The sequence below is a fragment of the Bos indicus x Bos taurus genome, chromosome 18 (genome assembly GCF_003369695.1).
Source record: "Bos indicus x Bos taurus breed Angus x Brahman F1 hybrid chromosome 18, Bos_hybrid_MaternalHap_v2.0, whole genome shotgun sequence".
Lineage (NCBI taxonomy): Eukaryota > Metazoa > Chordata > Mammalia > Artiodactyla > Bovidae > Bos > Bos indicus x Bos taurus.
The window spans coordinates 1,113,649-1,139,309 of record NC_040093.1 but is presented as its reverse complement, the minus strand read 5'-3'; the positions used below and the strand labels follow the sequence as shown (position 1 = coordinate 1,139,309).

General features: G+C 48.2%; 2 protein-coding genes across 5 annotated transcripts in view; one reads left to right on the top strand and one right to left on the bottom strand.

Moving 5' to 3' along the window:
• Positions 1-16,280, bottom strand: part of LOC113875540 (zinc finger protein 772-like) — a 38,056-nt gene extending 21,776 nt beyond the window's left edge. Inside the window, exons 1-4 of one of the 3 annotated variants that reach the window (XM_027514015.1) lie at positions 16,153-16,280; positions 7,624-7,750; positions 6,994-7,116; positions 4,605-6,358 (exon numbers count right to left, since the gene is read on the bottom strand). In XM_027514015.1, the coding sequence (XP_027369816.1) occupies positions 5,211-6,358; positions 6,994-7,116; positions 7,624-7,657 (1,305 nt within the window). In that variant the 5' untranslated portion in view covers positions 7,658-7,750; positions 16,153-16,280 and the 3' untranslated portion in view covers positions 4,605-5,210. Of the gene's footprint in view, positions 6,359-6,993; positions 7,117-7,623; positions 7,751-10,963; positions 11,518-16,152 lie in introns of those variants that run through there. The other 2 variants (XM_027514013.1, XM_027514014.1) reach the window with 2 other exon arrangements.
• A 94-nt stretch (positions 16,281-16,374) lies between these two features.
• LOC113875543 (zinc finger protein 773-like) lies at positions 16,375-24,861 on the top strand. 2 transcript variants are annotated; one of them, XM_027514027.1, is made up of 5 exons: positions 16,375-16,681; positions 18,384-18,422; positions 20,176-20,302; positions 20,768-20,866; positions 22,155-24,861. In XM_027514027.1, exons 1-5 carry the CDS (start codon positions 16,592-16,594, stop codon positions 23,264-23,266), a joined length of 1,467 nt encoding a protein of 488 aa, XP_027369828.1. In that variant the 5' UTR covers positions 16,375-16,591; the 3' UTR covers positions 23,267-24,861. The 2 variants fall into 2 exon arrangements, with proteins under 2 accessions (XP_027369828.1, XP_027369829.1); XM_027514028.1 differs by lacking the exon at positions 16,375-16,681 and adding an exon at positions 16,690-16,773.
• Positions 24,862-25,661: the final 800 nt, after the last annotated feature.

Here is a 25,661-nt window from a genome sequence, read left to right as displayed (position 1 = left end):
TAAATTGGAAATCAATTACCAAAAAGAAAAGCCCAAATAACATACTTCTAAAAGAACCATGTGTCAGAAGAAATTTAAAACGAAACTGGAAAAGGTTTAAAATAACTTAAATGAAAATACAACATATTAAGTTTTGTGGGAGGTAATTAAAGTACTTGTTACAGGGTGGTTCTTAGTATTCAGCAACTATACTAGCAAAAAACCCAAAGGTTTCAAATGAAGGAACTCAGCTTCTATGCTAAAATGTAGCAGAAGAGAAATGAAAGATGATAAAAGCAAAAGGTAACAGTAAAGTCAAAATGAGGGAAAACAAAACAGAAAAATCAGTGAAGTCAAGTGCTCGAAGAAGATCAATAAAGCTGATAAATTGCTGGTAAAGAAAAAAAATATGGACATTATCAGTATAAGAATAAGAGAGGAGGCACCACTACAGATTCCACAGGTACTAAAATAAGACAATAGCTTGAAAATTTTGACTACTTCAAAAACTCCACGAGAGATACAAACTACCAAAGCTCACTGATTGTATAGGTGTGTGTGTGTGTGGCGGGGGGAGGGGGTAAATTCTACAAACCTAGGTCCACTATGGTTTCCCAAGTGGCGTTAGTGGTAAGCAATCTGCCTGCCAATTCAGGAGACGCAAGAGAGGCAAGATCCCCTGGAGAAGAAAATGGCAACCCACTCCAGTACTCTTGCCTGGAAAATCCCATGGCGGAGGGCCTGGTAGGCTACAGTCCATGGGGTCGCAAAGAGTCGGACAAGACTGAGCCACTTCACTACACTCCTAAGAGAGGCAAGTTCAGTCCCTGGGTTGGGAAGATCCTCTGGAGCAGGAAATGGCAACCCACTCCAGTATTCGTGCCTGGAAAATCCCGTGGACAGAGGAACCTGATGGTCTCCAGAGGGAGAGTCGGACACGACTGAGCGACTAAGCATAGCACAGGTTCACTATGGAATTTTACAGTTAGAAACTTTTCCACAAAATAGACCCCCGGCCTACATACTTCACTGGTGAATTCTATCAAACAAGAAACAAACACTGTCAATTCTTCACAAACTTGTCCAGAAAATTAAAGAGCAGGGGATACTTAACCAACTTATTCTGTAAACCCAACATTACGCTGATAGCAACCAAACCCAAGCATTAAAAATATCAGAGCCAAAAAAAAAAAAGAGAGAGAGAGAGAGAGACTAACAGCTCTCGTGAGCATGGATACAAAAATCTTCAACAAGAAAAGAAAACCAGTGTATAAAATTGAACCATGCATAAAAAGAGTAGAGCATCATGATCAAATGGGATTTACCTCAGAAATGCAAGGTTGGTTTAACTTTTTAAATCAGTCAATATAATTCCTCATTAAAAGGCTTTGCTAAGTCGCTTCAGTCGTGTCCAACTCTGTGCGACCCCATGGACTGCAGCCTACCAGGCTTCTCCGTCTGTGGGATTCTCCAGGCCAGAACACTGGAGTGGGTTGCCGTTTCCTCCTCCAATGCATGAAAGTGGAAAGTGAAAGTGAAGTCGCTCAGTCGTGTCTGACTCTTTGCGACCCCATGGACTGCAGCCCACCAGGCTCCTCCGTCCATGGGATTTTCCAGGCAACAGTACTGGAGTGGGGTGCCATTGCCTTCTTCCTTAAAAGGCTATACACAAAGGTAAAAAAAGAAAAACCATGACTGTGGTCACCAGTATCCAAGAAATGCCCCCCCAAATACCTCCCACGTTGCATCTTACTGTTGTAAAGCGAGTCCCCTTGCACCATGTACCAGCATTAGTCTGTATTGTCCATAGAGTAAGTCAGAAGCGGTGGCACATCACCTCCAGGTTAAGGTCATAACAGAAAGTATAGCTTTGTCCTTGTGAGTTCTCTCCTGGGTCACGTGCTTTGGAACTACTTCTCTAAAGTGGAATACTGTAAGTAAAAGTATGGATGAAAAAGAATGAACTGATACACAGAACACTGATAAATCACAAAATAATTATGCAGAGTTTAAAAGGCTAGAACCATAAAAATGCATTTTAAGTTATTCTATACTCATGAGCTCCTTATTGCCAAATTCAGACTGAAATTGAAGAAGGTAGGGAAAACCACTAGACCATTCAGGTATGATCTAAATCAAATCCCTTATGATTATACAGTGGAAGTGAGAAATAGATTTGAGGGGCTAGATCTGATAAGAGTGCCTGATGAACTATGGAGAGAGGTTCGTGACATTGTACAGGAGAAAGGGATCAAGACCATCCCCATACAAAAGAAATGCAAAAAGGCAAAAAATGGCTGTCTGGGAAGGCCTTACAAATAGCTGTGAAAAGAAGAGAAGCGAAAAGCAAAGGAGAAAAGGAAAGATATAAGCATCTGAATGCAGACTTCCAAAGAATAGCAAGAAGACATAAGAAAGCCTTCCTCAGCGATCAATGCAAAGGAATAGAAAGAAAACAACAGAATGGGAAAGACTAGAGATCTCTTCAAGAAAATTAGAGATACCAAGGGAGCATTTCATGCAAAGATGGGCTCGATAAAGGACAGAAATGGTAAGGACCTAACAGAAGCAGAAGATATTAAGAAGAGGTGGCAAGAATACACAGAAGAACTGTACAAAAAAGATCTTCACGACCAAGATAATCATGATGGTGTGATCACTGACCTAGAGCCAGACATCCTGGAATGGGAAGTCAAGTGGGCCTTAGAAAGCATCACTACGAACAAAGCTAGTGGAGGTGATGGAATTACAGTTGAGCTACTTCAAATCCCGAAAGATGATGCTGTGAAAGTGCTGCACTCAATATGCCAGCAAATTTGGAAACTCAGCAGTGGCCACAGGACTGCAAAAGGTCAGTTTTCATTCCAATCCCAAAGAAAGGCAATGCCAAAGAATGCTCAAACTACCGCACAATTGCACTCATCTCACACGCTAGTAAAGTAATGCTCAAAATTATCCAAGCCAGGCTTCAGCAACACGTGAACTGTGAACTTCCAGATGCTCAAGCTGGTTTTAGAAAAGGCAGAGGAAGCAGAGATCAAATTGCCAACATCCGCTGGATCATAGAAAAAGCAAGAGAGTTCCAGAAAAACATCTATTTCTGCTTTATTGACTATGCCAAAGTCTTTGACTGTGTGGATCACAATAAACTGTGGAAAATTCTGAAAGAGGTGGGAATACCAGACCACCTGACCTGCCTCTTGAGAAACCTATATGCAGGTCAGGAAGCAAAAGTTAGAACTGGACATGGAACAACAGACTGGTTCCAAATAGGAAAAGGAATATGTCAAGGCTGGATATTGTCACCCTGCTTATTTAACTTATATGCAGAGTACATCATGAGAAAGGCTGGGCTGGAAGAAGCACACGCAGGAATCAGGATTGCTGGGAGAAATATCAATAACCTCAGATATGCAGATGTCACCACCCTTATGGCAGAAAGTGAAGAGGAACTGAAAAGCCCCTTGATGAAAGTGAAAGTGGAGAGTGAAAAAGTTGGCTTAAAGCTCAACATTCAGAAAATGAAGATCATGGCATCTGGTCCCATCACTTCATGGCAAATAGATGGGGAAACAGTGGAAACAGTGTCAGACTTTATTTTTGGGGGCTCCAAAATCACTGCAGATGGTGACTGCAGCCATGAAATTAAAAGACGGTTACTTCTTGGAAGAAAAGTTATGACCAACCTAGATAGCATATTGAAAAGCAGAGACATTACTTTGCCAACAAAGGTCCGTCTAGTCAAGGCTATGGTTTTTCCACTGGTCATGTATGGATGTGAGAGTTGGCCTGTGTAGAAAGCTGAGCACTAAAGAATTGATGCTTTTGAAGTGTGGTGTTGGAGAAGACTCTTGAGAGTCCCTTGGACTGCAAGGAGATCCAACCAGTCCATTCTGAAGGAGATCAGCCCTGGGTGTTCTTTGGAAGGAATGATGCTAAGGCTGAAACTCCAGTACTTTGGCCACCTCATGCGAAGAGTTGACTCATTGGAAAAGACTCTGATGCTGGGAGGGATTGGGGGCAGGAGAAGGGGACGACAGAGGGTGAGATGGCTGGATGGCATCACTGATTCGATGGACTTGAGTCTGAGTGAACTCTGAGAGTTGGTGATGGACAGGGAGGCCTGGCGTGCTGCAATTCATGGGGTTGCAGAGTCGGACATGACTGAGCGGCTGAACTGAACTGAACTTGTCCTTGTAGGTGACAGTGACATCTGCCTACCAAATATTACCCTCCTAAATAATGTCAGGGATGCAGGCAGGTCCCAGGGAATCAAGTTCTGAAACATTCCCTAGGAACAAGGGACCCAATTCATGCTGTTCCCACATACATCAGAGGTTGACAACCTGCTCAAGAAGACCTTTGTCACACAAATCATCTCAACATACAGGACACACAATTAGGCCTGCAAAGCCTGGTACTCCTTCCCAGGAGGTCTTGAGCAGTGATGTAAATTAGGCTGAAACTAGAATAAGAGCTGTTCTTTCTTTATCCTTCTGCAAATACCACTGAGACTCAACAGTCGGCCTTCTCACACAAGCTGTTCATTCTTTCAGGCTGGCAAGCCCAATTCTGTTCTCAACCCAACCCACAGAGTGAACAAAATTCCCAGGAGAAAAGATAGCTTAGAAACTAAGGCATGTGTTGCAAAACCAGAACAATATGAGGCAGACAATTTCCAGGTCAGGTGACTTGGGGGCTGGTCAAACTCATCACGAGGCTCACAAGAGACCAACAGTCTGAAACATGGACATCTCTGCAGGCAACCAGCAGAACTAAGTTGCATTCTTCTGACCGAAAATGGGTCACACCCATGCTTCCACCAGTAGGGAGCAGGAAGGAGTGAGGATCATCAATAGGGTCAGGCTACCGATGGTGCCCTCTAGGGAAGACAGGAAGAGCAGAGATTTTGCCCACCAAAGCATCTGGGGTGACATATGCACAATGTGGGGCCCTGCTGTTGCACAGATGTATGGCTTCTTTCAGACACTGGCAGTGACACGCTTTTGGCAAGCATGCAGAGACCTTTCACAGTGGCCAAGGCATGTTATGAAGTACAATACTGCCCCAGAACGCTTCCCACAGAGCTGGTACACAGAAGAATCTCCTCAGGGTGGGAGTTCAAACACGAGGCTCATCTTCTAGCTTATAGCTATTCACGAAGGCTGCTCTCGGAGCCTCTCTCTGGTGTCACTCACTATGTTGAATAAGACAGAGTATTGCCTGCTCTCCTAAGGCCTTTCTCCAGCATGAACCTTCCAATGTCTGATGAGGGAAGCCCTTTGCCTGAAGGCTTTCCCACACTCACTGCATTTATACGGCCTTTCTCCAGTGTGGATTCTAAGGTGCTGCATAAGCACATGTTTGTGGCTAAAGGCTTTTCCACACTCACTGCACACATACGGCTTCTCACCATTGTGAACTCTCTGGTGGGCAATAAGATCGGAGCTTTGGCTGAAAAACTTCCCACATGCAATGCACTCATAAGGCCGTGCCCCGGTATGAACACTCCAGTGCTTAATGAGTCTGTATTTGTGGCCAAAGTATTTCCCACATTCACTGCACTCATAAGGTCTTTCTCCGGTGTGGATACTCTCGTGCTGAACAAGCGTGGATTTGTGACTGTAGGCTTTCCCACATTCGCTGCACTTGTAAGGCCGTGCTCCAGTGTGGACTCTCTGGTGTACAATGAGATTAGAGCTATGATTAAAAACTTTCCCACATATGCCACACTCATAAGGCATCTCTCCAGTGTGGATCCTCTGGTGCTGTGCAAGTATGGGTTTGCGGCTAAAGGTTTTCCCACATTCGCTGCACTTGTAAGGCCTCTCTCCAGTGTGGACTCTCTGGTGCTGAACAAGTGAGTCTTTGCGGCTGAAGGCCTTCCCACATTCGCTGCACTCATAATGCTTCTGTCCACTGTGAAAGACCTCTGCACAGTGGGTGTCACTCTGTGGCTTCCACTTGCTAAGAGGGTAATGCTGCTGAAACATGCTTGAGCTGGTTGGGAAGTCCTCACAACCCTCCCCGGTGGTAAAAGGTGTCTCTGACGACTGGACAGGGCAGCTGCTCACAAGAAGGGCCCTGTGCACGTCCCTCCTGTGGGGTTTCTCTCCACTGTGCTGATTGTGGAGGGGGAAGTTTGCACTGAACCACAGCTGTTTCCCACATGCTACACACAAGTATGGTTTCTGCCCAGGACGTGTTTCCTGGTGCTCAGCCACGTGCAGAACATCTCTCAAGATCGGGCCACATGTCTCACAGGGGTGAGCCTTCTGGGAAGATGGAATCGTCTTAGGAATCATGCCCTTAGACACTCTTTTTATAGAAATGCTCTGCTCAAAACGGATCTCATCGTCCTCCATTCCATGCCAACAACCTGAAAGCAGACAAATGCTGGTAAAGTACACAGTGACACTGGTGGGAAGGGGCAGTTATTACAAATGTGCGTTTATCAAAACTAAGACTGAGGTCTGCCATCAGGACAAAAGGTCAGGGTGCAAGTTGAGTAAAGGGCTGCTCCACAGTCTTTGGCATCTAAAGGTCACAGGTTGGAAGTGGCTTTGATGGGGAGAGGACACAGATCTGATGAACAGCCCAGAAAGAGCCAGGGTCCCCAATGAAATTATCCACAAATGCACTGTAGGAAGGCCTTGGCGGCTGGGGAGACATGCAGAAGAGTGTGTTTACTAAACAGCTACAAATGAATAGAATAGCTGGTACTTAAGAATTATCTGAAGGATGTGCACCTCTCATGACACACACAGCATATAAGCCAGTGTTGGAGAGCAGTACAGAGGAAGCAGTGGAGAGGAACAGCTGAGATGTGGGCAGAGGTGATGAACTGCCAAAGGCCAAAGGTCACAGCATAAAAGGTAAGTGGGTAAACAGGGCAGTAAAGACAGGAATGAAGTGTGGGCAGTGGCCTTGGCACTTAAACCACTGTGGGCACTGAGAGGCTGGAGAGTGACCAGAACCCAGCCTGACATCACACTTTCCCCAGCTCCCACTCACCAGGGCTACCTGCACTCTGAGCCTCTCTGGTCAGGGCTGGAATTGTGTTGGCCCAGTCAGAGACCCAGGGCTCCCTGCCCAGCTCCTGTGGGGAAACCCCATGGGACATGGAAGATGCATATCCTAAGGAAAAGACAGGACAGGTAAATGGCCAGGTGTGGGTGACCCACCCTTCAGAAAAGAAACCTAAATATGAAAATATCTCTGAAGTATTGTCTTGCAGGAATAGCCTAGTGGTCCCAACAAGTAGTGATTGTACTGGGTCCTTGGGATTCCCGATACAGGTAGGCTATGAGAAATGTCAGCTAGAGGAAGGGGACACAATCTGGGGCACAGGAGTGCCATGAATCTGGACAGAGGCACCCAGTCAGGGAGAGGACAAACCGGACATGATCCACTGGGTGACAACTGGACACTTCACGCCTGCATTCCTCCATGCAAGCCTTCAGGGCAGCAGGTCGTGGGAGCACTCAGAAACCAGAAGTGCTAGAGCCCACAGTTCACACCTGGCACCCATGGCACATACTCCAGGGAACCAGGGCGGTGGTGGTACTGCCTATGGTTCTGATTCAGGAAACAGGGAAGGGGGAGAGCCTAGTCCAGGCACTGCAGGGGACAAGAGGGCCTTACCCAGTGAGGCCATCAGTGCAAAGTTCTCCAGCATCACTTCGCGGTACAGGAGCCTCTGAGCCTCATCAAGGAGCCCCCACTCCTCCTGGGAGAAGGACACGAACACGTCCTCAAAGGTCACATTCCCCTGCCACAATGGGGAGAGCAGTCTGTGAGCAGTCTCCTTCCCAAGGATCCCATCTGCCACCACAGAACTTCCCTGACCATTCCTTCCCACCCAGCTCCTCAGCTCAGAGCAAACACCAGCACCAGGTGCCATATATGTCTGCTCTCTCCTCAGGGTCCCGTTGGTCACTGTGTCCACCCACAGCAACAACAGGCAGGTGGGGCAGAAAGGCCTGTCTAAACTCTGGGGCTGGTATGGCGTACGAGACCCCCACCCACCTCCTTCCAGCCAGTTCTTTGAAAGTTGCTAAAATCATGATTACCAGACAACCAAAGTTAGGCTCATCTTTATTCCTTAAGCCCCTCAAATCAGGGCCCAAGTGCCATCAATTCACACTCCTTTTCCACATGCACATTGCTCTTCTAGATCACTCTACTTTCCAACAAAGGTCCGTATAGTCAAGGCTATGGTTTTTCCTGTGGTCATGTATGGATGTGAGAGTTGGACTGTGAAGAAAGCTGAGCACCGAATAATTGATGTTTTTGAACTGTGGTGTTGGAGAAGACTCTTGAGAGTCCCTTGGACTGCAAGGAGATCCAACCAGTCCATTCTGAAGGAGATCAGCCCTGGGATTTCTTTGGAAGGAATGATGCTAAAGCTGAAACTCCAGTACTTTGGCCACCTCAGGCGAAGAGTTGACTCATTGGAAAGAACTCTGATGCTGGGAGGGATTGGGGGCAGGAGGAGAAGGGGACGACAGAGGATGGGATGGCTGGATGGCATTGCTGACTCGATGGACGTGAGTCTCAGTGAACTCCGGGAGTTGGTGATGGACAGGGAGGCCTGGCGTGCTGCGATTCATGGGGTCGCAAAGAGTCGGGCACGACTGAGCGACTGATCTGATCTGATCTGATCACAACTCTGGCCGCTTACCCAGTTATTGGCTTCCACCATCATCTTCCTAGCTCATTAACTGGCCCCCAGAGAGCAGAGCCTGCTGGGTAATGTAGTTCACATGCCGCCAAACCTTGAGGAAATCAACAGGTTAGGTGCGGAGCTGGCGCACAGCCATTTGCAGGCACCTGTTACTGAGTAACCGTTACCAGGAAACCATTCCCGGGAGACTGCAGGAGGGTGTTGCAGCCTGGAGCAGAGACCAGCACCTTGCCTCATGACTCCAGGGTGCGGCAAACTGCACTCTCTTGACTGTCCTAGTAAGTATGCCAAACGGACATTCTTCGGGTGGGACGTGCTCTCTGCTGCGCTTCACTGCCTGCCCCTGAGTCCGTCCCCATGGAAACAAAACAAGATATTCCTAATCAACAGCAGAACCATAACTTTACTCCCTCTTTACGGTGCGCTGATCAAACTCCCCAGTATAGCTATTCCCTAATGATCTCATGTGACTTCTGCCAATAAAAGTGCGGGCTGAAAGGAGCCATTTTGTCTTCCTGTCATGGAGCGCAGGAGGGTCCCCTGACTCCCCGCTTGCCAAATTATATGTGTCTGTTTTTTCCTCACATGCTCACTGTAACAGGTCTTTCTCACCCTCTGTGCCAGACGCGGCAGGACGGTACTGTTGTGGTGCTGGAGTTTCCCCCTTGTAAACCTGTGTACATGCCATCTTCTACTTTTTGGATGTCTCTCTCCTGAACCCCTCCATATAACTTCAGCCGCGTGTCCAGCAGCTCATTGGATATCTCAAGGGTTCTCTGGCACATCTCAGACTCTCCACGTGGCCACAAATAAACTACTGATACCCATATGCAGAGTTCCTTCTACCACTAACTTGCCCACGTCAGCTGATGGCGCTTCTACTCTTCTGACTGATATGGCCTAACACCTTGGGGCTGTCTCTTTCTTACACAGAAAATCTGACCCAATCACTTCTCCCGTCTACACAGCGACCCCTCTGGCCCAACCATTTATTCTAACTCACCTGGAATACAGAAGCAGCCTTCTCCCGTCCTTCTCCTCACCTCTATCCTAATTCCCTCAACCCTCACCACATAGCCTGTTCTCCACTTGGAATTCAGAATCGTTTTTGTTGCTGTTGCTGTTTAGTCACTAAGCTGTGCCCAACTCTTTGCGACCGCATGGATGGTAGCCCGCCAGGCTCCTCTGTCCATGGGATTTCCCAGGCAAGAACACTGGAGTGGATTGCCATTTCCTTCTCCAAGGGATCTTCCCAACCCAGGGATCAAACATGGCATCTACAGGGAAGCTGTGAAAACCCAGATCAGATCACCTCGCTCCTCTGCTCCACATCTGCCATGGCTACACCACCCTCAGAACAGAGGCCTGGCTTCTCAGTTGGCCATTTCAGGCCTGACTCCTGCTACCAGACTTGGTGATGATCTGTAGTTTTTTTTTTTAATTCCGAATTCAATCTCACCATCAGGTATGCTGGTTCCTGTGCCTGGAACAAACTGCCACGCCTTATTTCAATGGTCACCAGGAGTCAGTGTCCTGCATTATAACCCCTGGACTGGACTGAGAACTCTGAGGTTGGTGTTTCTCAGGAGTCCTCAGACTCAAGAGCTGCGAGAGTACAAGGTAACGCGTTCTATGAAACCACAATCCTGGGGCCCTGATGGGTGAAGGTGGAATTGATGAGAGACTGGACATCCTTGTCTCACTGTATAAATCCCATAATTACTTCTGAGATCGGGGAACCTGTAGATACAGGGAAACTGAGAGAGAAGCAACCACGATCTAGCCCCAAGAGAGCCTCGGGCCTCTCTCCTGCTGCTGCTCGGCCATTAGGACCTGGAGCTGAGTCTACCCTGTGTGCCCCAGTCCACTAGGCCATCTAACAACTGCGTGGCCTTGGACCATCTCTCAACATTTCTATGCTCCACTGTCCTCTCTCTCACGTCAAGTTTCTTCACACCTGGACAGTCTACATTTTAAACCATCAGATACGGTCTCTTTGTTTAGAACCTTCCGTGCTCCCATCACCTTCAGAACGAAGGCACAGCGGCTCAGACCCTCTGATCTTTTCAGACACCAAAGACTCAGACTCGAGGTTTCCCAAATGCTCTGCACATTCCGGCCCCAACTTCTGTAACGTCCTGTCATCCCATCACGCGGGCTGTAAGAAAAGTCCGCCCAAGAGCGCCCCTACGGTCGGGACACAGGGCCCAGAGCTGCGGGGCTCTGAGGCTTCCCTCATTCGAGGCTTCAGGATTCAGAGACGGAGGTCGAGGGAGGACCCGGGGGCGCAGCACCCACCTGCGCCGGGTCCGTCAGCACCGCGGCCGCCATCGGCACCTGCGGACTGGGGAAGGCGAGTGGCTGCAGAGCGACAGGTGCTAGGTCCTGGGCTCCGGCGGCCGGGTCACCCGATCAGTGCCACTACCAATCCTCAGGTCCGCCTCTGTTTAGGGCAACAACGCCTCTCACGTTTTCCCCATCGCGTCACCCAGTGTGTGACGTAGCCTTCTGGATACGGATCTGGTGGACTAATCCGAAAGCAAACAATACGTCCGCCCAAAACGGGAACAGGAAGTCCCACCCAGGCATCGTCCCTATGAACGGAAATTCCCCTTCCGTGGGGCCTCATTGGCCCAGAGCTGCCGAGGCTCCTGGGTAATGTAGTTACCACAGCACCAACGATGAAGGGGGGGCATTGGCGCCACCTGCAGGTCACAAGTGGAGCTACCTACCTAACGCCGCCTAGAAAAGGTTTCAAGTTTGAGGATTAGGCTGAGTTTTGGATCATGGAAAAAGCAAGAGTTCCAGAAAAACATCTATTTCTGCTTTATTGACTATGCCAAAGCCTTTGACTGTGTGGATCACAATAAACTGTGGAAAATTCTGAAAGAGATGGGAATACCAGACCACCTGACCTTCTTGAGAAACCTATATGCAGGTCAGGAAGCAACAGTTAGAACTGGACGTGGAACAACAGACTGGTTCCAAATAAGGAGTACGTCAAGGCTGTATATTGTCACCCTGCTTGTTTAACTTATATGCAGAGTACATCATGTGAAACGCTGGGCTGGAAGAAGCACACGCTGGAATCAAGATTGCCGGGAGAAATATCAATAACCTCAGATATGCAGATGACATCACCCTTATGGCAGAAAGTGAAGAGGAACTAAAAAGCCTCTTGATGAGAGTGAAAGGGCAGAGTGAAAAAGTTGGCTTAAAGCTCAACATTCAGACAACGAAGATCATGGCATCTGGTCCCATCACTTCATGGGAAATAGATGGGGAAACAGTGTCAGCCTTTATTTTTTGGGACTCCAAAATCACTGCAGATGGTGATTGCAGCCATTAAGTTAAAAGACGCTTACTCCTTGGAAGGAAAGTTATGACCAACCTAGATAGCATATTCAAAAGCAGAGACATTACTTTGCCAACAAAGGTCCGTCTAGTCAAGGCTATGGTTTTTCCAGTGGTCATGTATGGATGTGAGAGTTGGACTGTGAAGAAAGCTGAGAGCCAAAAAACTGATGCTTTGAACTGTCGTGCTGGAGAAGACTCTTGAGAGTCCCTTGGACTGCAAAGAGATCCAACCAGGACATTCTGAAGGAGATCAACCCTGGGATTTCTTTGGAAGGACTTATGCTAAAGCTGAAACTCCAGTACTTTGGCCACCTCATGTGAAGAGTTGACTCATTGGAAAGAACTCTGATGCTGGGAGGGATTGAGGGCAGGAAGATAAGGGGACGACAGAGGATGAGATGGCTGGATGGCATCACTGACTAGATGGACATGAGTCTGAGTGAACTTCGGGAGTTGGTGATGGACAGGGAGGCCTCAGTTCAGTCACTCAGTCGTGTCCGACTCTTCATAACCCCATGAATCGCAGCACGCCAGGCCTCCCTGTCCATCACCAACTCCTGGGCCCAAACTCATGTTCATTGAGTTGGTGATGCCATCCAACCATCTCATCCTCTATCGTCCCCTTCTCCTCCTGCCTTCAATCTTTCTCAGCATCAGGGTCTTTTCAAATGAGTCAGCTCTTTGCATCAGGTGGCGAAAGTACTGGAGTTTCAGCTTCAGCATCAGTCCTTCCGTTGTCAACTCATCTATTTGCCATGAAGTGATGGGACCAGATGCCATGATCTTAATTTTTTGAATGTTGAGTTTCAAGCCAGCTTTTTCACTTTCTTCTTTCACTTTCATCAAGAGGCTCTTTAGTTCCTCTTTGCTTTCTGCTCTAGAGTGGTGGTCATTTACGTATCTGAGGTTATTGATATTTCTGTCAACCTTGATTCTAGCTTGTGCTTCATCCAGCCTGGCATTTCGCATCTTGTACTCTTTATATAAATTAAATAAACGGGGGTGGGGCGGGAAACAATATACAGCCTTGATGTACTCCTTTCCCAATTTGGAACCAGTCTGATGTTCCTTGTCTGGTTCTATTGGTTCTTCACCTTCATACAGGTTTCTCAGGAGGCAGGTAAGATGGTCTGGTATTCCCATCTTTTAAGAATTTTCCACAGTCTGTTGTGATCCACACGATCAAAGGCTTTAGCATAGTCAGTGAAGCAGAAGTGCATGTTTTTCCGGAATTCTCTTGCTTTTACTATGATCCAACGGATGTTGGCAATTTGATCTCTCATTCCTCTGCCTTTACTAAATCCAACTTGAACATCTGGGAGTTCTCACTTCACATACTGTTGAAGTCTAGCTTGGAGAATTTTGAGCATTACTTTGCTAGCATGTGAAATAAGTGCAATTTTGTGGTAGTCTGAACATTCTTTGGCATTGCCCTTCTTTGGGATTGGATTAAAAACTGACCTCTTTAAGTCCTGTGGCCACTGCTGAGTTTTCCAAATTTGCTGGCATATTGAGTGTAGCACTTTCACAGCATCATCTTTTAAGATTTGAAATAGTTCAACTTTGAAAAGACCCTGATGCTGGGAAAGATTGAGGGCAGGAGGAGAAGGGGACGACAGAGGATGAGATGGTTGGATGGCATCACCGACTCAAAGGATGAGAGTTTGAATAAACTCTGGGATTTGGTGATGGACAGGGGGGCCTGGCGTGCTGCAGTCCATGGGGCCGCAAAGAGTTGGACATGACTGAGTGACTGAACTGAACTGAACTGAACTGGAATTCCTTCATCTCCACTAGCTTTGTTCGTAGTGATGCTTCCTAAGGCCTACTTGACTTTGCATTCCAGGATGTCTGGCTCTAGGTGATTGATCACACCATCATGGTTATCTGGGTCATTAAGACCTTTTTTTTTTTTGTATAGTCCTGTGTATTCTTGCCACCTCTCCTTAATGTCTTCCACTTCTGTTAGGTCCATACTGTTTATGTCCTTCATTGTGCCCTTCTTTGGATGAAAATGTTGCCTTGGTATCTCTAATTTTCTTGAAGAGTTCTCTAGTCTTCCCATTCTATTGTTTTCCTCTATTTCTTTGCATTATTCACTTACGAAGTCTTTCTTATCTCTCCTTGCTATTCTTTGGAACTCTGCATTGAAATGGGTATATTTTCCCTTTTCTCCTTTGCCTTTAGCTTCTTTTCTCAGCTGTATGTAAGTCCTCCTCAGGCAATCATTTTGCCTTTTTTCATTTATTTTTCTTGGGGATGGTTTTGATCACTGCCTCCTGTACAATGTTACAAACCCCCGTCCATAGTTCTTCAGGCACTCTATCAGATCTAATTCCTTGAATATATTTGTCACTTCCACTGTATAATGGTAAGGGATTTGACTTAGGTCATACCTGAATGACCTAGTGGTTTTCCATACTTTCTTCAATTTAAGTCTCAATTTGGCAATAAGGAATTCTTGATCTGAGCCACAGTCAGATTCCAGTCTTGTCTTTGCTGACTGTATAGAGCTTCTCCATCTATGGCTGCAAAGAATATAATCAATCTGATTTTGGTATTGACCATCTGGTAATGTCCATGTGTAGAGTCATCTCTTGTGTTGTTGGAAGAGGGTGTTTGCTATGACCAATGTGTTCTCTTGGGAAAGCTGTTAGCCTTTACCCTGTTTCATTTTGTACTCCAAGGCCAAATTTGCCTGTTACTCCAGGTACCTCTTGACTTCCTATTTTTGCATTCCAGTCCCCTATGATGAAAAGGACATTTTTTTTTTTTTTTTTTTTTGGTGTTAGTTCTAGAAGGAAATGGCAACCCACTCCAGTGTTCTTGCCTGGAGAATCCCAGGGATGGGGGAGCCTGGTGGCTGCCATCTATGGGGGCATATAGAGTCGGACACGACTGAAGTGACTTAGCAGAAGCAGCTAGGTGTTGTAGGCCTTCATAGAACCATTCAACTTCAGCTTCTTTGGCATTAGTGGTTGGGGCACAGACTTGGATTCTGTGATACTGAATGGTTTGCCTTGAAAATGAACCAAGATCATTCTTTCATTTTTGAGATTGCACCCAAGTGCTGCATTTCAAACTCTTTTGTTGACTATAAGGGCTACTCCATTTCTTTTAAGGGCTTCTTTCCCACAGCAGTAGATATAATGGTCATCTGAATTAAATTTGTCCATTCCAGTCCATTTTAGTTCACTGATGCCTAAAAAGGAGAAGACTGGAAGTATAAAAGGGGAAAGCCAAGAGGGCTTGACTGGAAGGATGAGGAGGACTCCTTTGGGAGTGTGAAACTAATAAAAAAATCTCTCTGAGCCTGAACCAGGCTGCAACTTGTCCTACACCTTTCGGTCCATTGCTCCAAATTTTGTTGTGATGAGACAAGAATTGAAGAAGAGAAATAAACCAACCTGACAGTTGTTGCAAAATTTTGGTTTCAGATCAGTCGTTCTTGAGATCAAGTCATGATCAAATGATGTTTCTATAAACCTACATCAAATGAATGTTATTCTCTGTTATGACAAGAAAGGGCAAGAGCCCAGGGCACAACTTTCACCCTCCAAGGTCTAGGTCCTGGCTGGTGAGCAGAGAGTTCCTGCTTGGGCCCATAATCCTGTCAGGGAACATTCATCCTGCGCCCAACCTGGGTCCTCCTGCCAGTGCCCCGGCTGGGCAAAAGAGGCAGGTTTTAGCAGGCAGTCCACTCAAGGTCAGGTCCCCAGACTCAGCACAGCTATCATCATTGAGGGAGCCAGGTGCCCAGGACCCAACTAGCCCTCAGGCTCCTCAGATGCCTCAACGGGAGAGGAGTGTACCTGCGTCCCAGGGTCCTGCGGACTGCAACCCATGCACACTGCTGCTGACACCAGGTCACGAAGGCAGGGATGGCAGAGAGGTTCCCCGTTGCCTCAGGACCTAGGTACCACTCAAGACCAGTGGCCCACGGTGGCAAGGGCTCTGGAGCTCCGCAGGACACGGCCCCTGCCTCCCCCTAACAGTGCCCCTCAGCTCACCTGCAGCCACAAGGCCATGAGTCCTGGAGCGTCCCCGGGAGAAAGCCACCCTCTGCCACACTCTCCACCAGAGGACCAGCACCTGGCCGGTTGGCCCAGCAGGACCTCTAACCGCCTTACCTAGGTCTGGAACTAACGGTCCCCACAGCTGTCTCGCGGTAACGGTTATGAGGTAAGGGCTATGCGGTAACTGGCCCGAGCAAACGGCTGCGCCCAGTCCCGCCCTATTACCGGTCCACTTCCTGCAGGTTTGGCGGCAAGTGAACTACATTACCCAGCAGGCGCTGCTTCCTGCGGGGATGGTGCTCAGCCGACTGCGTAGATATCTCCCCATTGGAATCCGCGGGGCGGGACTTCCGCCTTCGAGTGGGGGCGGTCGTTTTCGGGGGTCTCTTGGGTCTGTGTGCTGGATGAGAGGCTCCGGGAAGCTGGTGTTGGACTGGGGTGACGGGAGCGGGAAGGCGCGAGAGGAGGCTAACGTTCTCTTCTCAGCACTAATGCGGGTCTGACGTTCAGCAGCGGCGCCCGGGAATCACCTGATTCCGATTCCGGGACAGGGATGCGTGGGGCCCGACCTGGTCCACAGCTCCTGGCCCTGCTCCGCCCACAGAGTCCGATGGCAGCGGCCGCTCTGAAAGTCCCGCCTGAGGTAAATGTTCGTCCTCCGGTCTCTCACCGCCGTCGCCCCACTAGATGATAAAGGTCCTCTTGATCGTCCCCTGCTCAGGCCCCTGGGTCCAGGTCAGTAAGGAGATCGTGGGTGAGAGGCCGTATTTCTGTCAGCCAGTATGATGGGGCTTCGGAAAGGGTTACAGGCCTCGGGACCGGCACGATCAAAGCCTTGAACTGAACTGAGAGTCTCAAACTTGAGATTTGTCTGGAGTCTGCACGCAACCGCATGAGAGGATGAGTCACATGGGACAAGGCAGCCGCAGCAGCTGGGCCTTCACTGTGCGGCCGCCAGTGGCCAGGGAGGCTTGTGAAGAGGAGAGGCTCAATCTGTGTGTCAAAATTGTCCAAAGTCTTCGCAGGGAAAAAGAGACAGGGGTAGGGGTGATGAGAGTGTGAGCGGAGACTGGAAGACCTGTGACGAAGTAAATACCATGGAGTGCTGGTGGGCTCTGGACTGTAGTCGCTCGTGGCCAGAGAGGGGAGAAATGATCAGGTCTCTCACAGGCTTTAAAAGCGGGACAGACAGGATTTCCTGCTGCACCGGCTGTGGCTGTGAAAATGTAGGAAAGGAAGGACGAACCTGTTTTTTGGTTTGCAGGGAGCAGGTTTCAGGGAAAAGATTGGGAGTTGGATTTTGGACGTGATAACCCTGAGGTTTCCCAGAGTGGAGGTGTCGCATGGGCAACTTGCTCACCTGAGGGGTTCCGGAGTTCCAGGGAGGGATCTGGGCTGGAGATATCCAAGGGATGGTGGGGGGTGGCCTGGTCCGTGGCATGGACTGGGGCTTATATTTAGAAGGAAGAATGTTAAGGTTTTTATTTCAGATGAGCCTGGAGGGTGGGCCACTTCCAGGGTGTGAATTCCTGTGCTCCAAAGTGTTTCTGGCTGGTGTGGAGGAATAGTTAGCGGACCCAGGTCTGGGCTGGAGACTGAGATGGTCAGCGGTGTAGATTTGCCACTTCAGGCTCAGCAGGCCCTCTTTTCCCCTCGTGGAGAAAAAGAACACTCAGGTAGGCTAATAGGGCATCTCCTTTGATGCCTAAGTTGCCCCAGCTTTTAAGACAGAAGGCATGAGTCACTGCTCCAGTGGCAAGGCCTCTAGCAGGCTTCCCTCCAGGAGGGTGTATACCAGGCAGCCAGTTGCCAATTGGACTAGTAGCTACTCAGTTTTCTCAAGCCTAATCCCCCAGTTTCTTATCTTGTGAGTTTATGAAATACTCATTTAACACTAACTGGTGAAAATACATATGTACATATGTATGTATATACATAACACATAGGCAGTTAAGACAACGCAGCTTTAACAAGCTAACATATAATAATTAGTTGAAATATCAATATCCTGCTAAGCATTTGATTAAATCAAACATCTTCAATAAAGGCATGTTGAAAAAGTACATTTTTAATACCAACCAGGAAATGCTGACAGAAGCATCACTTATGAGGACAGTGAGAGTCGCTAGTTAGAACTTGATAGAAATGAGCAAACAATAGCCCTCTTGGGTGGACACCATTATTATCCACATTTGACGGATCACAACACTTCACAGGGAGGTTGAGTATTTGTCCAAGATTACACAGCTGTTAAGAGGCATGCATCACCGAGGACTGAGGTACCTTGGTTGAGCCGTTGGGGCCCAATATTATTGCCTGCTTCTCATGGCCTGGCTTTTCCATAGGTTGCTGTGGCTGCGGAGTGGCTTCCAGACCATGAAGAGGTAAGTGATAGGTGTCCTAGATCCTTACCCTTTTCACCTCCCACTTGCCTGGGCTCCAGGATCGTAGCATCCTGGGACTCGTTTTACCTGCTACGCTCCTCACCCTGCCATCTAAGATCCCTGGAAGGTGGTCATCCAAGATCAGGTCCCTGAGTGCAGACCAGGAATCATATGGTTTGGTTCCCATTTCTGGCAGCCAGTGGCATGAAGCCTAGAAGAGAGTCCATTCACAGTGATTGTTGGAACATATTAGAGACGACGTTGAGCTGGGAATGCCTAGCAAACTTAGGTCCCCCTCATTTGTGGTGGAAACAGCAAGAAGCAGAAGTTAGACCTGGAATGGTGGTCTGCAGAGGTGTGCCTCAATTCAGAGGGTGGTGGGAGCCACAGGAGGTTTAGAGCAGAAAAAGGAACTGATCTGAGCCAGGCTTAATAAGCAGTCAGTCGAGTGTAGGGAGCCCAGGGAGGAGGCTACTACAATAGCCCAGGTGAGTGTGGTGGTAGATGGGCCAGAGTAGTGGCAGTGGAGGTGGGCACCGTGTTGGGAGTGTGTGTTTGTTCTTTCATGTAGGTCTGAGCAGGCTATCTGATGTGGAAGGTTGGGAGAGAAAAGAGGAAGAGTCAGGTGATTCTGAGATGTTTGGCCTCAGTAGCTAGAAGGAGGGAAGTGCCACCACGTCCAAGTTGGTGGCAAGAGTTAGATTCTGGCTGTTGAACCCAGAAATCCTCGAGCAGATTCCTCCCCTGGGCACCTGGACACACAGCCTGGAGTTCAGGTGAAGGGTTCAGATTGGATTCACCCACAGTGTGGATGGTGCGTGGGCCAGGATGGAGCTGTGATCAGATTTGGCAGGGGGCACCTTCACGTCCTGTGGCAGTGCATTAGGTAACAAGGGAGAGGAGTGTGGGGCTGAGGACTGGGTCTCTTGCTGGATGGGGTGCTGGGTTTCATAGAAACACATGAGGGGAGTGTAATGGTCATGGTGGGGAGGCGTTGGAGGGGTGAGGAGGATCTGGCTGGAGGCCGGATTTCCATGGGGAGTGGACCTGAGATGTAGGTGGAGACCAGGCAGGGAGATGAGAGCAAAGCTGGTGCTACTGCTGATTCATCCAGCTGTGCGTTCCCCGGGCTCTTGTTCTTATGGCTGTGAGGACCTGGAGGTCAGCACAAAGGCACACGGGGTCCCCTGGGACTGTTGGTGGGCATGATGTGCGACAAGTGGACCTGGGCTTTGAACAAGTGTCAGAGGTGCTGAGACTGGTCAGGGGACTGCTTTGTAACACAGAGTGGAAGAGGGCTGAGTGTACCTGGGATCTACTCCAGGTTTCAAGGTGCTGAGGATGAAGCCAGGGTAAGGGCCAAGTAGGGTCAGGGCCATGAGGGACGTGCGGTGTGAAGAACAATATGCATGTTGGGAGAGAGTGCCAGCTGATGGCCCCAGGCCCTTGTACTGGGGTGAAAGGAAAAGGGGACTCAATTTTGGTTGTTCTTGGGAACCCCAGTCTGAAGGATCCTGGGTGAATTGTCTTGCAGAAGGGTGAGGCTCTGTAGGTCAGCACCAGAGCTCAGGCGACACCTGTCCCCCACCTGTTGTTGCTGAGAGCAGAACATGGTGATTGCTGGGGTGGCCAGGAGGGCAGGCATCAGCAGCACCAGGGCCTGGTATTTCCACTGAGGTGGGGAGCGCGGGAGGAGGGTTAGAGTCCCAGGAAAGAAGGCTGCATGTAAGCTGAACCATCCCCATCATGGCAGGGCCAAGTGACCTTTGAGGACGTGGCTGTCTACTTCTCCTGGGAGGAGTGGGGGCTCCTTGATGAGGCCCAGAGGCTCCTGTACTGTGGGGTGATGCTGGAGACCTTCTCACTGATGGCGTCTCTCGGTAAGGTCCTTGCCCCCTACAGCTCCTCCCCTCTCCAAGGGCAGGTCCATCCCTCCCAAAGCTGGTCTGTGGGTACTGCATCCTTTCTTGTGTCCTAGAGTAGGTATAACAGCCAAGCCCGGGTGCACCACCCACTTCTGTCCCCAAGCTGCTCCATGGTTGTGCAGGAATGGGTTTGGGGATCCCAAGTGTTGCGATCAGATGGGTCCTATGCTACTGGCCTCTCCCTGGCCTGGTGATGCCAAAGAGATCCACGGCAGTCCAACACCCAACTTGGGCCCTCCTCTTTTGGCTGATGTGGGATCTGCCTGTGTCAGGAACTGAGGCGCTGACCTGGCCACTGCTTGACCGGGATGTTTCTGCAGCATCTTTTCCCCACCTTCTTGTTGGTTACACTCAGCCTTAGTTCCTGTGGGCTGCTGAGGAGTGGGTCACTTTGACCCTCCTGCCTTGTTCCTTCTGTAGGACTCACACCGTCCAGGACCCATGCCATGACTCAGCTGGAGCAGCGGGGGGAGCCCTGCGTGCCTACCGGGGGAGTCTCAACCACAGCCACACCAGCAGGTACTTGGAGGGAGGTGGCGGAGCGTGGGGGTGAACCCAGGGATGAGTTCGCACCAGGAGTCTCCCCAGGAGGCCCTGATGTTTTGATGTCAGACAAGGGGCCAAGGCTGATTTCCATCTTTTTCCCCTCAGCTGACCACTTCTCAGCTGCCAGGGCTGTCACCTACCCTCTCTTCCACTCTGCAGTGCTCGCTGACAGTGGCCTCATTTTCTACTGTTTTATGACATGGCCAATCAGCTGTGGCCATGAGAGGAAACACAGGAGAGCCTAAGGGAAAAAAACAAAGTTGATTTTGCTCACAGGTCTGAAGAGGTAGTCCCTACCTGCCGAGGGGGGAAGCGGGAGTCACACTGGAGAGAGTGGGCTCCAACAAGCAGGGGGAAGCAGAGGGTGAGGACCTGTCAGCAGGTGCCTTTGTTGGTGGGGAGTGTTGGGGATTTTCTCCCCAGGACTTGGAAGTGACGAACCTGAAAGAAGGACACTCGGACAGTCTCTTGCAAGGCCTGACAAGTTTATTTCTGCAGTCAAGCCTTTTTATAGAAGTAGGAACAAAGAGCTTAGAGTATACAGCCAGCAGAGCGTGTACGGGGTTAACACCTAATCAGTAAAAATATTTCAAGGACAGCGCGCTCTAAGTGACCCATGAGTTTACCCCATAACCTGTTTTCTCAAGCAACATCCTGAATATTTATCATTAAATCTTGGCGCCGGGCATAACCAAAGGCAGGAGATGTTTTTCTGCCCGGGCACATCAAGCCGGGGTATTTCTGGCCCTTCGCCATTTTCCCAAGGACTTCCTCCAACCGGCTATTTTGTACCGGGCTTCCCAACAGGGAGAGTACTAGAAAAGGCACGATGGGATATTATGGGTGCGTTTGAACATAACTAGGTCACACTCAGGGGAGGACAAGAAGGGCTGCTTGTGCGAGGACCAGCCTCCTTACACCAGTGCACCTGGGCAGGGAGCTCCAGCCCGTGTGTTGGGATGCTGACACAGCTGGAAATAGGGCGCGTCACAGGTCACAGTACAGTTGATGCTGTGGTATCTCAACAGCCTTAGCAATGCTCACTGTAATGGGTGACACTTGCCGCCTAAGCTGTGGCGATGCTAAAGGTCACTGGAAGATTTGGGTTTTGCCGCTGAAGGCAAGTTGCGACAAAGGCGACACCTGAGAAGGGCCCCAGGAACCCCTTACTGCCCGTGTCAGACGTGTGCGAGGGTGCTGCCCTGTCCCGCCAAAGTCCACACACTCCACAGACACTTCATCGGCGTTTCTGCACCTGCAGGTTGTTGGTGCGGAGCAGAGGCTGACGAGGCCCCTTCTGAGCAGAGTGGTTGTGTAGAAGCCGACAGAGCAAACCTTCACCAGCACCAGGACCCGAACTCTGGAGAGAAACCTTCAACCAGAGAAGAGCATGAGGGGAACGGGAAGGTCTCCCCAGGAAGGTCTGGTCTTCCCAAGCCTCAGGCGGCTCCTAGTGGAGGGGAGCCATGTAGGAGCACCAAAAGTGGGGAGGGCGTTCCCCCTGGGAAAAGGCATTACAGGTGTAGTGAGTGTGGGAAAGCCTTTGGTCAGAAATACTTACTTGTTCAGCACCAGAGACTACACACGGGAGAAAAGCCTTATGAATGCAGTGAATGTGGGAAATTATTCAGCCATAAATCCAACCTTTTTATACACCAAATAGTTCACACTGGTGAAAGGCCTTACGGGTGTAGTGAATGTGGAAAATCCTTTAGCCGCAATGCTGACCTCATTCAACACCGGAGAGTCCACACTGGAGAAAAGCCTTTTAAATGCAGTGAATGTGGAAAAGCCTTCAGGCACAATTCCACACTTGTTCAGCATCACAGAATCCACACTGGAGTAAGGCCTTATGAGTGCAGCGAATGTGGGAAGTTCTTTAGCTTTAACTCAAGCCTCATGAAGCATCAGAGAGTTCACACTGGAGAAAGACCTTATAAGTGCAGCGAATGTGGGAAATTCTATAGCCACAAGTCAAGCCTTATTAATCACTGGAGAGTTCACACTGGAGAAAGGCCTTATGAATGCAGCGAATGTGGGAAATTTTTTAGCCAAAGCTCCAGCCTTGTGCAACACCGAAAAGTTCACACTGGAGAAAAGCCTTTTAAGTGCAATGAATGTGGAAGATTCTTTAGTGAGAATTCTAGCCTTGTTAAACACCAGAGAGTTCACACTGGAGCAAGACCTTATGGGTGCAGGGAATGTGGGAAATTTTTCCGCCACAGCTCCAGCCTTGTTAAGCATCGGAGGATTCACACTGGAGAAATGCCTTATGAGTGCAGCAGTTGTGGGAAATCATTTAGCCAGCGTTTCAACCTTATACAGCACCAGAAAGTTCACAGTGGAGAAAAGTCTTGCAAGGTTCAACTGTAACTGACCCTTGCTTTTCTACCTGAGTATTAGATTTTCTTAAATAAATGTTTCTTCATTTGCTGTATATCCTTCAGATCATTTCCAGAGGCTTTAAATGATGTTTTTATAATTTTCACCCATTTCCCTGGGAAGCAGGCCTGCAAAGCTCCTCACACTGTCATGCTGGAAGCTGATGCAAATATTTAACTTTTTAGGAATTTGCCACCTTGTATTCTAAATAGTTATGCCATTTCACATTTCCTGGAGTGTGTTTTCCAGTTTCTTCGTATCTTTGCTGAGTTTCGTATGTAAAATATTGGCCATATATTTTTAGCCGTTCTAGGGAATGTCTAGTAGTATTTCATTGTGATTTAAATTTGCACTTCCCTGATGACTTGGTGTTCAGTATTTCTCCCTGTGTATTTGCCATCATATGTTTTCTTTAGTGAATTATCTGATCAAAGTTTTTTGCCTACTATTAAAAGAACTGTCTTGCAATTTCTTAATATATTCTGGATGCAAATGACTCATTTGATATATACTTAATCAATCTTTCCTCTAAGTCTGTGGCTTTGGTTTCCTTAACAGTATCTTCCCTAGAGTAGAATTTCTTAACTTTCATGAAATACAACTTATCCATTTGTCTTTTATTGGTTGTACTTTTCGTATTGTGCTCTTTTTCTCTTATGGTACTTTATCATTGCCTGTAAAAAAAAAAACCTTACCTGGGTATGCTATTGGAACCCTAAGAGCCCTTTTAAATATCTAAATCTTGTGAAATCTTTGTTAATTTAAACACAGACAAAGAAGTTCAGTGTATGTAGAAATGTTTACGTATGAACATACCCCTATCTATTCAGTGACAGCCTAGAATGCAGACATATTCCAGCAGCTGTGAACATCTTTAATGTCCAATTATTGGCTTATGAATACAGTATTTCAGTAAAAAGAATCAGAACTCCTTAGATAAGAGGCCACTTCTAGGTTAGAGCTGGAAAAGTTTAACATAAGCCAAGGAAATATCCTTGCCTTAGAAAGTAAAGAAGTACTTGGGACTTCCCTTGTGGTCCAGTGTGTAAGGTATAGTTCGGGCCGAGGCAGAAAAAGGAAAGACGACCTCAACAGCAGTAGGTTACCTTTATTCAGGCAAGGAGGGATAACAATCAGCCTAACGACCAGGATGAATGCTGACAGGGATCAGGGAGGCTCCATATTTATAGGGAGGTTTGTGGAAGCGATAAGGGAAACGTTAATCAGGCGGGATGTTTTGGGTATGCTTTAGTTGAGATGGCATTTGTAGTTGGACAGGGGGTGATAAGTTCTGGGCAGGTGTAGCGGGTGGAAGGTTTCTGGACAGGGGGTGATAAGTCCCAGAAGTCCCAGATAGATGCAACCTGCCTGGAGCATCAGGGCGGGACCTAAAGTTCAGTTTTGTTTTCTCCGAAGTCAGATGATTCAGTAAGGGCCTTTGAGACTGTTGTCTTCTTTTCTAGGCCCAAAAGACTCCTTCACAGTGGCGAAGATTCTGCACTCCAATGCATGGGACAGGGTTTGATCCTTGCTTGGGGAACTAGGACTCCTACATGGGCAGTACAGCCAAAAAAAAAAAAAAAAAACTAAAGAAATAGTCAAAGAATAATGATGCAGTAGCTTTCTATTGCTGTACTGACAGATAACCACAAACCAATGGCTTAAACAACACCAATTCATTATATTATGGTTCTGTAGATCGTATATCCAGTAAGACACGTATGGGTCCGACTGGGCTAAACTCAAGTTGTTACCAAGGTTGTGTTTTGTTTTGTTTTGTTTTTTTTCCTGGAGTGTTTAAAGGAAATTCTGTTTCCTGCTCATGTGAGTTGTTAGACAATTTCAGTTATTTGTGGTTCAGTTAAGTTCAATTCAGTCACTCAGTCGTGTTCGACTCTTTGTGACCCCATGGACTGCAGCATGCCAGGCCTCCCTGTCCATCACCAGCTCCTGGAGTTTACTCAACCTCATGTCCATCGAGTCGGTGATGCCATCTGGCCATCTCATCCTCTGTCGTCCCCTTCTCCTCCTGCCCTCAATCTTTCCCAGCATCAGGGTCTTTTCCAATGAGTCAATTCTTCACATCAGGTGGCCAAAGTATTGGAGTTTCAGCTTCAGCATTAGTGCTTCCAGTGAATATTCAGGACTGATCTCCTATAGGATGGACTGGTTGGACCTCCTTGCAGTCCAAGGGACTCTCAAAAGTCTTCTCCAACACCACAGTTCAAAAGCATCAATTCTTCAGCGCTCAGCTTTCTTTATAGTCCAACTCTCACATCCATTCATAACTACTGGAAAAACCATAGCTTTAACTAGGCGGACCTTTGTTGGCAGAGTAATGTCTCTGCTCTTTAATATGCTGTCTGAAAGTGAAAGTGAAGTTGCT

What these genes read in the sequence shown, in the direction of transcription:
- LOC113875543 (XM_027514027.1), top strand. Translation starts at nt 16,592, where the DNA reads ATGCGTGGGGCCCGACCTGGTCCACAGCTCCTGGCCCTGCTCCGCCCA. An exon ending in CTCTGAAAGTCCCGCCTGAG is followed by an intron (nt 16,682 to 18,383) that starts GTAAATGTTCGT and finishes GCTTTTCCATAG; the next exon opens with GTTGCTGTGGCTGCGGAGTG. An exon ending in CTCACTGATGGCGTCTCTCG is followed by an intron (nt 20,303 to 20,767) that starts GTAAGGTCCTTG and finishes TTCCTTCTGTAG; the next exon opens with GACTCACACCGTCCAGGACC.